The 10,829-nt window shown below is 37.2% G+C and overlaps 1 protein-coding gene across 4 annotated transcripts; it reads right to left on the minus strand.

Annotated features, from left to right (window-relative positions):
* Positions 1–619: 619 nt before the first annotated feature.
* nemp1 (nuclear envelope integral membrane protein 1) lies at positions 620–7,564 on the minus strand. Of its 4 annotated transcripts, none has more exons than XM_084916802.1 (9): positions 7,299–7,556; positions 6,219–6,367; positions 5,813–6,029; positions 5,650–5,722; positions 5,466–5,559; positions 5,249–5,363; positions 3,240–3,465; positions 2,773–2,949; positions 620–1,325 (listed from the first exon to the last, which is right to left on the minus strand). In XM_084916802.1, the coding sequence occupies exons 1-9, from the start codon at positions 7,405–7,407 to the stop codon at positions 1,166–1,168; spliced, it is 1,320 nt and encodes a 439-aa protein (XP_084772928.1). In that variant the 5' UTR covers positions 7,408–7,556; the 3' UTR covers positions 620–1,165. The 4 variants fall into 4 exon arrangements, with proteins under 4 accessions (XP_084772928.1, XP_084772929.1, XP_084772926.1 ...); XM_084916803.1 differs by having other exon boundaries at positions 6,246–6,367; positions 7,299–7,553; XM_084916800.1 differs by having other exon boundaries at positions 5,249–5,559; positions 7,299–7,564.
* Between the last annotated feature and the right edge of the window lie 3,265 nt (positions 7,565–10,829).

A 10,829-nucleotide genomic window follows, 5' to 3' on the forward strand; every position in this document is an offset into this window, starting at 1 on the left:
ATCAAGAATTATAATCCACACTCACACCATATAACTGAATGCTTACATTATGCCTGCTTTTTTTTTAAAAAAATGCCGCTTTATTCCCCTGCGGGTGACCCCAAATCCCTGTAACATCTAGTCACTGCTAGATGACTAAAATTAAAATTTTACATTCACAGGTATCTGGCATTAGGGAATACACAATTTTCCCTTCTAGAGGCCTGTTTGACCGGGGGCTTTACCTACATATGGTAATATGTCATTAATGATGACACGTCATGTGTTGGTGTGATGGAAGGATTGTTCAAGCGCAACACGACAAAAATGTTTTATATGATAAATAAGTATTGTTATTGCATTACTCATTTTCATCCAGCCAGAACTTGGCCCCTCGAAATCTTCCTCCCACTGATGCCAGATGCTGCTAATAAGAGTTCATTGCATCCTTGAACTTGTCTCTCTGATACTACAGAGTCTTTACTTTGCAAAAATAAAGGTACTTGACATGACAATTGTGTCAACCGGCACTAAACAAGAAAAAGAACTTTTTTTTTTTGCATCAAAGGCATATGATAAAGCCATGCTGACATTTACAAAACCTCAAATCCTCTCAGTGACATCATCACACCTTTTAGAGTTCAAATATATATATCTTTATTCAAATTACTTGGGGACACTTCTACTGATGGCTTTTGTTTAAAATGAATGAAATAAGTCAAATTTAAAAAATGACATCTCTTTCTCTTCCCAAGTAGGAAACTAGAGTAATAACTGGTAATAGTGATCTACAAGCATAATCTCATTACATTCCACAGCAGAAAATCCAATTAGAGCCAAAGGCTGTAAACAAAATATGTTTAGAAAACTGAAAACTTGTCTGGGCCACAACTGGGCACAAAGAAACCTGCAAGTCTCAGCTTTCACTGTCTTTAAACCTCTCAACAGAAATCTTAATTCCCTGAAATAAAGAAGTATGATTTTAGTGCACATTCTTTGACAGTACTTCGTTTACTTTGCCTGTGGTGATACAAAATGGCTCGTTATCCTGGAATTCAGGGATGCCGCTAATCCCGCCTCCAAAGAAGCCATTTAAAAGTCAGTCTGGACGGCCCTGGAGAGCTGGTCTCCCATCGCCTTTCTGAAAGGCAGTAATAAGTGTTTTTGTTTCCAACATTGCACCGTCTCACTCTGGTTTCATCACAGGTACAATATCGTCGTCATCTTCGTCGTCTGTATCAAAGAGTTCATCCTCAAAGAAAGATCCTCCAAAACCGTATTCCTGAGCATGGACGGACACCTCGTTAGGCATCAAGTGTGGGGAGCCTTCGACAAAATCAGCAAACCTGTGGGTAAGCATGACGACATCATGGACCAAAACTGAACCAAAGCATGCTGCAATACTTAGTCTTTGTTATACATGTCTCACACACACACACACACACACACACACACACACACACACACACACACACACACACACACACACACACACACACACAGACACACACACACACACACACACACACACACCAGCTAGTTATCCCTTATTAATTTCAACCTCCTGTTTCTGACCTGTTGCCAATTAACCTAATTAGTTGCCAAATCCAAAAGTACCACTTACTTTTCCAGCCTTTTTTTGCCCCATCCCAACTTTCTTGAGACATGCATTTTATTTCATGAAATACTGAAATGTCCCAGACATTAAAATGTTTAAATACTTGATTTTTCCATGCTCTGTAAATACAATAATGGTTTATAATCACTGCATTCAGATCTTTATTCATTTATTTATTTACATTTTACACAGGACAGGCTACCAATGTACCTTGTATTTAAACCCTTGACTCAAAATTGCAAATGTAGTGTGAGTGTTTGCCAGTCATGACTGGATTACATAGAAAGTTTTGTGGCACGATATATCGGAAGTAATGTTAAGATATGAGAAATGTCGCACATTCTTACTGAAGTTTAGGTCATTTAATAGATTTAGTGACGCCCCTTTAGACAGGAAAACCAATGAAGATCATTTGACAGATAGGTGTTTCAAAGTGAAAATACTGTTTTTCTTCTAGATAAGTGAGGAAAAACAAAAGATATCATTCATAAAGTGCATTTGAATATGCATACTGGGAAAATGAATCACTCAGCAGAAACCATGAACTAAAGCAGTTTCTGCAAATGCTGTTTGATTCAAATCATTACTTTGGTGTCTGTACAGTGGGTTTTTCAAATGTTCTTCCCCCAGGTTTGTTGTTTAAAACATTATTGCACAAGCAGTGCAGAAAAGGCTTACTGATAAATAAGCTAGATAGAAAGTTCTTATATGATTTTAGCAATATTTGTAATGTTTCTGGCATAAAGTAGCAATTTTGATGGTTGTCATTTATCCAGACAAGAAGCCTAAAATTTCTGACATTAGCTGATTTATTGCAGTCTTTGTATTGCAGATATTTTTTTCCAGATTTTAGAAATGATCTTAAAAAAAAAATATGGTTACAGCAATTTACTGTGTGTAATTAAGGGGTGTTTGTATTATAAACGGTGTCTAAAGCAGTCAGCTATTGGTGATCAATCAATATTGTTTCCCATTAGTTTTGTATAGATGATTTCAGAAAGTTGCAAGGCAATAATAAAAATGAAAACTTAAAATAAATTATTTTATAAGAAACATACCCGAATCAGAAAACAATTAGTAGATATAACACTCCTCTCTTTATTTTAGGATTAGGGGGAAGTTAAGCCAAAATTGGCTTAATTAGCAAATGACAAATGTACGAGCATAAAACCCACCTTTTTGGAGACTGAATTCTAGAGACTGTCTTCCACGGGCTGAACTCTGGGCTGTTACAATATTTCCGCAGCTCCTCCAGAGCCCGCCGAGTCTCTTCCTCAGCTTCCTTCTGATACTCCTCCTCAGTCAGCAGGCGTCGTGGCTGTGGCTTCCAGTAGATATACTGCTTGATTTTTCTGCAAAAAGAGTATTTTCATGGCTTAAATAAATCCATATTATATGAACTTAATATGACTATTGTTCTTTATTCTACAACAAGCACAGTATCACTACTTTTAGGTTCAGCAGTTCACATAAAATAATTTACCGTGTTAAGAACATGCAATAGAAAATTGTTTTTCTTCATTTATTCTGTGAAACTAAGTGTGTGTTTACCACAGAAGTCAGATTATACTGCCTGAGGAACAATTATCCACAGTACACTGTGCTCTTACGCCACCTTGTGTCAGCATTTTAAAATGCATACCTCCATGCAGCAACCAGCAGATAGACTGGGTACTCCAGGTTTTTGGTAAACAAAGCAGCTACAATAAGAGCGAAGGCAACTTGCTGAATCTGAATTCCTAAATAAACCAGGAGCAGACCAAAGAGCTGCAGGGTCCACGACAGGATGTTAATGCTCTTCTCATCAACCAGAGGGCCATAACGGTAACACACAGCAAAGCTGATGAATCCCACAATTGCTACATAACCTGCCAAAAAAACAAGCAAACAGAGAGAGAGAGAGAGTTTTTACACTGCATTAAAAATAGTTAAATCACTGCAAAGTTATGTACCAAATGCCCATATGCTTTACTTTTAGAACAAAGTTTTACAATTACAGCCATTTTTATACAATTTCCCATTTTCAAATGCTATGAAGTAATTGGATTATTGACCAAGCAAACAGTTTCATGGCCAGGTCAAACCTATTTCCTCTGGTTCTCACTGGTTAACAACAAGGAGCAAACCGCAGGTTACATTCCAGAAAAAGAAAGCCAGATGTCAGTGTGTCACAAAACATTTAAAAAGAACTTGCAGAGTTTTAAAATCTTTGGACAAATGAAACCAAGATTAACTCATTTCAGAATGATTGGGGAAAATGGAGGATCAGCTCATAATCCAAAACATACCACATCATCTGTCAAACATGGTATGGGCAATTAAGGCTGCCAGTGGAACTGGGTCACTAGTGTTTATTGATGCTGTGATTGTTGATAGATGTAGCAAGATGATTTCTGAATGTAAAGGGTTTTACTTTTTGCTCAGAAACTGGTGAGACAGATCTTCACAGTTAAAATGATAGTGCCCCACAGCAAAAGTTTTTCAACACAAAGAAATTAGATATTCATCAGTCACCTGATTTTAAATTAAAAGACCATGCTTTTAGTTACTGAAGAAAAAAACTGACAAACAAGCAGCAACTGGAGACTGCTGCAGTAAAGATCGAACAGAACATCTTAAGGGAAGAAACACAGCATTTGGTGCCCCCCATGGGTTCATGGAACATCCAAGTATTATACAAAATTGTTATATATTTTTTATTTTTGTTAGTTTGTCCAACTCCTTCTAAGCCTCTGAAAATGGGGAAATGCAAATAAAAATTGCTGTAATTTCTAAACCGTTAAAACAATAGTTTTCTTAAACTTCATGAATTAAAGTTTAAAGTCCCTACTTCAATCACATAGTGATTGTTTGCTTTAAAATCAAACCGTCACTGATTTTGCAGCTGCAACATGACGAAATACTGGTAGCCGCCAGTGCAACCCCTCAGCCTCATAGTAGATACAAATATTTCCAAATCCTACATCATCTTGTGCTCAAATTATTAACATTCACAAGATTTTCAGAAAACTTGACCTCTGACCTTGCCCTTGAGGTTGAAGTCACTGAGATTCAAACTTGTCTGAGATTTTTGGTAGATACAGCTATCATATCAATGTTTAAATTCCTATGTTGCCTTGTTCTCGCATTCACCTACCCCACCCGCCCAGTGGGGTGATAACAATGACAAGTGCATCACTACCAAAAGAACATATGGACCCAAGTGAAAACTCCTCCATGAACGACGAGCTGCTTTGTTGCTTAGGTTATATTTTTAACAGTCTAAAACCCTAAATAATTCAAAATAATGCTTGATTTTTATAAGGTTAAGTGCACAGATAGAAATTTATGGCTGATTATCTATCACTTTAAGTTTTGATTAGCGGAATAATCAGAAGCTGTAAAATATATGTATGTGTGTATATACGCGGCAAATCTCTGTTAATGAGTTACCGCAGATCGCCCCTTTTAACGTGTTGGCGCCGTCCAGCAATCCGCGATAACTCGTTAACAGAGATTTGCCGCGTTAATGCAGTTATGGCGTTAACGTCATTTTAACTAGATTAACGCTGACAACACTTTTTTTTTTTTTTTTTTTTTTTTAAATATTAGGATATTTGCTTTGGTCCTCAGTTATCAGCTAGTCACAACCTGTCCATGAAGAGTCTGTACCTAATGCCACATGCCAGTGCTCTCGAAGAATAATGCTGAGGTTCCTGAACACAAGCTGGATTGCGTACACAGAGAATGACCAGCCTCCAACTATCAACACATAAAAGGGGCTTTTCTGTGTGAGGGAACAAACACAAATGGTATAAATATCAAACATATTAGAGATATTCAATATTTTTAAAAAACGTGGATTTTGGATAAAAATTAAATACTTTACCTTTGGTAAAAAGCGTGCCAGAATGAAAAAGAGGATTATGAGAGAGGCAATCATGCCAGTGCTCATACCGGCAGAATAGAAGAAAGCCTGACTCCTTCATACAGGTGGTGAAAAAAATATATCAATTACTATGATAAACCTAACAAACCTGAAAAAGAAACTTTAGTCCATGAGAAAAAATTACCTGCTGAGTGAGTCTGCAAAGAAAAACAGCAATGCTCCAGCGAGGAATAGCAAGAATAGATATATATCAAACTCTGCAAGGGAATGAAGAACAGTAAAACACCCATATTTTAACTGCCAATAACCAGCAAATTTGTTCTATTCCATACCCCCATCCCACTTACTGCGAATGGGTTTGACAGTGTATTGCGCATTGCCAATAGGATCAACCTTGAAGCATGTCTTCTTGCTGAACAGGCTGATGTTAATAACAGTCTCATTGTGCTTCTCTCGCAGCAGGCTCTGGAACCAGCCCCAAAAACTGAAGCGATCAAGCTCCTGCAGCTCCTCCTCACCTTCCACAGTGTGCACCTTAAACACCTTTGAACTCCACACTTTGACCTGTCAGATATTGGTAATATTATATCACTCACAAATTTAATCCAGAGGCTCTTTTTAGCTGACTGTCAAGCTGTAAATAAAATTTGAAGTATGTTAGAGTAGATTACATTAGACCACTAAAATACCCAAACTGAGGGATGATTTTAAAGAAAGAAAGAAAGAAAGAAAGAAAGGATTTCAGTATTTTACCAGTTGTGGGCTGGCAGATTCACCTACTTGAATTCTTGTCCATGTCTGCCTCCAGGTTGGCAATACGGTGTTTCTGTAACAGAACCGGTTGGATCCTGACATGACATACTCGTCACCATCCTGCAGATTAGTTATTTCATGTTCTTCACCTGGGATACATGCCAATAAATAGTAAGACTGCAACTGCCATTGTACATTATAAGTAATATTGTTTGTGCAAGAATAACCTTTGACCCGAACACATTTGAACTCTCACTGTTTACAGCATTTACAGTATAATACAAACATTATAAAAAAATTGTAGTGTCTGTAAATCCCAAGAAAAGACAAAAACCTGCAACTATATCAGTTCACACTTAATGTCTCTAATTTTTCACAGTGCTATGGCCCACTGGGTGTCAGGGTACCCAACATAGTTGCCCTTTAATTTTCAAAAAAGTACCCAATTACCCATGTGTGGTTGAGACTTCTTATTTTATCATTATTATTAATGATTTTCTTTGCTGGTAGGGATGTTCTATATGTTTTCACACTGTTGCATTATCCGCTAGTTATGTTACAAAATATAGCAAATGGTAGTGTAATAATGGAAACAATACTCATTATTTAAACGACACACGGCAAAAAAATACTCAGTTTTTCTCAGGAAATATTTCAGTTTCGGGACAGAGTTAATAATAAGTTGCATTTACTTTAAATTATAGGCTAAGCATTCAAGTTGTTTCCGTTAAGGAAAATATACAAAAGTGTTAACTGCAACCTCTTTTCGGGCAAGTTCATGCAGGTTTCTAAGGTTTCGGTTCTACAAATTTAAACCTAACAAATCTGAAAGAGCTGCATAAATAATATTTAGTCTAATTTATTATTTATACGAACACACAACCGGAGCCAGGGAATAATCAAGATGTAGGAATCTTAGAAAATAGCCACCAATGTTCACCATACAATACCCCTTCTGCGGTCTCACTGACTCAAAGACTGAACACAAGCTAACAATAATTAGCCTGAGGAAAACCAGTTCGAAATATGCCCCCATGTAACTCGCGGTGTATGTTTCTGCTTCACAAGACCGCTTCTTACCCGTATCCTGTTGTGAGATTTGAGGTAAACACATAAGGAGCACCGCAAGAACCATTAATCTAGCGTTTGCTGAAATAAAACCGTTTATGATTTTCATGCATCCCGCCATGATAATTCCACTGTACCCCGCCTCTATCGCCTTGTCCCGCCCCTTCCGTCTCCGGAGAACTCGGTTGAGTTGCAGGCCGATCAGCCAATCACAGCGTTACACTGGATCGTTCGTCATCGTTTTTAGAGTACGTCTCTTTATTTTCCCGAAATCCACTCTTATTTGCCCTGTATGTCTACTGTACAAACTGAACTGGAATGACTAACAGTTCACTTTACAATTTTAAATAAAGTTATAAAAAAAATCTTCCTTAAATCCACAAGAAAAATTGTTTTGATAGTTAGATTTTTTATTTTTTAGATAAATCATTTAAGTATTATGTTCCCAAAAAAACCCACAATACTTAAATTACTTATCCGTGCAAAAAATTTCACTGAAGATATCATTCAAGTCCATATGCATGTGAAAGCAGTTGAGCAAATACACAAAAATCTGAACTCCACAATGCCCTGCACAGCTCAGGGTAAAGAAGGCTTTGATTAAAAGATAGAATTGTGTTATTCCTACCCAGTATATTCTTAAGTCTATGGGAGAATTCACATTCATTGTTTCAGTATTAATATAATCCTGGCTGTGGTCAATTAATGATTTATAAGAACATGTACTGCTGTTTAGCCTTTTATGTGGTCTTGTCTGTTTTGTATTATTGCACAGGACGGACTGATCTCCAGAAAGTAGAATCTCAAAGTTTATGAAAGAGGTCCAGACAAAGAATTAAACATAAAGCAATCACCACAATTCAATATTATATTAAATACATTAAATTATCTAATAGATTACATTAGTCTGATCAGGAAGGCTGGCTCTGTGGTCGGCATGAAGCTGGACACTCTGGTGACAGTGGCAGAGAAAAGGACATTAAAAAAAATTGTTGGACATTATGGACAATGCTGGGCATCCTCTGCACACGGCCATAAACAACCAGAGGAGTCTGTTCAGTGGCAGGTTGCTTCTCCCAAAGACAAGAACCAACAGACTTAAAAACTCCTTTGTCCCACACGCCATCAGACTGTTTAACTCCTCTCTGGAGGGGAGAGGGAGAGGAAACAGGAGGACAAAGTAGGGGGGAACAACTAAGCTGTAGTGCCTCTTCACTGTGCAATACTTTTTGTGCAATACTTTTTGTTAATATCCAATGGTGCAATAGACTTCAATACTTGAAATGTGCAATTCCCTTCTATTCTTATTCCTATTTATTCTATTTATCCCTTTTGTATATTTTATTTATATATGTCTCTGTATTTATATATGTGTATATATAGTATTCTGTTCACATTCTGTAACTTCTGTCAGTGCTGTGCTATTGGAAACCGAATTTCCCAGAGGAACCCACCCGAGGGATTAATAAAGTTTTATCTAATCTAATCTAATCTAGTCTTGATACAGCCTGTTGCGATGATGTTGTTTATTATATTGCTCTCTTTTTTTGCTTGTTTTCTCTTTTTTCTTTCTCAACAGGTGATCCAGGTGATTGATATATGTATTTTCTGTCTGTTTGTTTTGTTGGTTTTTGGTTTTTTGCCTTTATCACCGTTCCTCTTCCCCGCTGTTTTTCTTTCCCTACCTCTCTTTCTTTCTCCCTTCTCTTTCCCCCAGTCATGTCTGTCCCATGTGTAGCAAGTGAAAATAAAATAAAATAAACAAAAGCAAAGGTGAATCAAATAGACCAATACGGCAAGGCCGGGATGGTCCATTTGGTAAAGTAAATCCGTTGGGCATCTTTCTTTGCCTTTAGACAATAATTCTGATGGCAAAAGAACCAAACGGGACAGGCGGAAAGAAAAAATAAAAAAATTAAAGCTTCAATATTAAAGTTCTCACCTCTTTGCGATCCTGAATAGAGTACGCTAAAACCACTCCATCTGCTCATTTTATTTGTTAAATTGTTGATAATATGCGTTAAGAAAAAAAATCAGGCCATTTTATTACATTTTATGGTCGTGTAACCAAGGGTGATATTTTTGTTTGTTTGTTTGTTTGTTTGTTTGTTTGTTTGTTTGTTTGTTTTAAATCAAACGTTAACGCTTACACAAACAGTTTGAAGTCTGACATTAAGTAAGTAGATATGGCTGCTAAAGGGGAAAACTGCTGAGAAAAACTCAGCACTAACAGCACAGTGACAACTTCCACTGAACTTCTGTGAACTTCCACTTAAGTTCAGTAATGTCAAACAAGTGTTGCCCTCTTGTGGACATGTAAGTACTTAATCATTATCAAGAGCTTGAATACAAATGAAGTTGTTCTTATCTTCACACAGTGAAATGTCTGTGTAGGTTTTCAGTCATCCAGATCAAAGTAGTCTTGAGGGCTTGAATAAGAAGGTAACTCGACGTCTTTAGGAATTTTACCTCTCAAGAAGCCAACTGCATGAGAGCTGAAAGGTCTTGGGAAACGTAAAAATGTCCGGTTGCCTTTTTTTTCAAGCCCTCAAGACCACACACTGACGTATTTAAATGTCACAAGCTGCAAAGGACAAGTGTAATTGATCATATTAATGACATTCATGACTCATTTTTGTGCTCACCCAGTTTTAAGATCCTGGTCACGCCTTGAAGACCAGGAGGTAGACGGTCATGTGAAGGGTGGTGCAACTGTTTGGGTTAAACCATCATTACTTCTTTAGTATCGCCCACGCCTTTCCTGTTATAACGAGTGAAAATGACCACACTTCAAAAGCTTGGCATTAAAGCACAAAGGACTTTTAGCATGTAATTTTAGCAACTAATTAGTGAAGTGTTCAAAGGATGTTGAAACATACCGCCTTATCGACAACAAAAATAATGCGAACCTACACTTACGAACAGCATAAATATATTTTTATGATATGTCTCTAGTGTGATTAGCAAAATTGAAAACATGGCAAACACAACACCTTAAAATGTTTTAAAGTAATGCTGAAGCAAGCATTCAGCTCAAAGTAGTGCTACATAAACACAGTGAGTGTAGCTCTAGGCTCCTGTTACAAACTGAACAGCTGCCCTGACCTACTGGCATACGTGTCATTTAATATTGAGTTATGGTCAAATGGCGGAACCACATGACGCTGCATTTCACAATGTTATCACTATGTTCCCGCAGCATGCAGAGAGTGTAGCAGCTTTGAAATGTGTTCGTGGAAGGAAGCAAAGTGCTGTTTAATATTTCGCAGTTAGACACTCGGTAAAGGTTAAACTAAAAGCTGCTGCTGTGCATACATCAAATTAGCCAACTGTAACACCATCTGTCACTTGTGTCACTTATTTTATTTTTATTTTAAACTAGGTCACACTTATTATTACTACTTTATGGTCTATTCAGGAATGTAGGTTACTCAGGTGGTTTTTGTGTGTGATACATTTATGAACCAACTACACATTTATAACTTTGCAGGTAACAATGAGAGCACCCAGGATTAGTGATTTTGTTTCCTCTGGAAAACACTG

The sequence above is a fragment of the Perissodus microlepis genome, chromosome 20 (genome assembly GCF_051167445.1).
Source record: "Perissodus microlepis isolate ML-2025 ecotype Zambia chromosome 20, ASM5116744v1, whole genome shotgun sequence".
Lineage (NCBI taxonomy): Eukaryota > Metazoa > Chordata > Actinopteri > Cichliformes > Cichlidae > Perissodus > Perissodus microlepis.

What these genes read in the sequence shown, in the direction of transcription:
- nemp1 (XM_084916800.1), bottom strand. Translation starts at nt 7,407, where the DNA reads ATGGCGGGATGCATGAAAATCATAAACGGTTTTATTTCAGCAAACGCT. An exon ending in AATCTCACAACAGGATACGG is followed by an intron (nt 6,368 to 7,298) that starts GTAAGAAGCGGT and finishes CATGTATCCCAG; the next exon opens with GTGAAGAACATGAAATAACT. An exon ending in AATCTGCCAGCCCACAACTG is followed by an intron (nt 6,030 to 6,218) that starts GTAAAATACTGA and finishes AATATCTGACAG; the next exon opens with GTCAAAGTGTGGAGTTCAAA.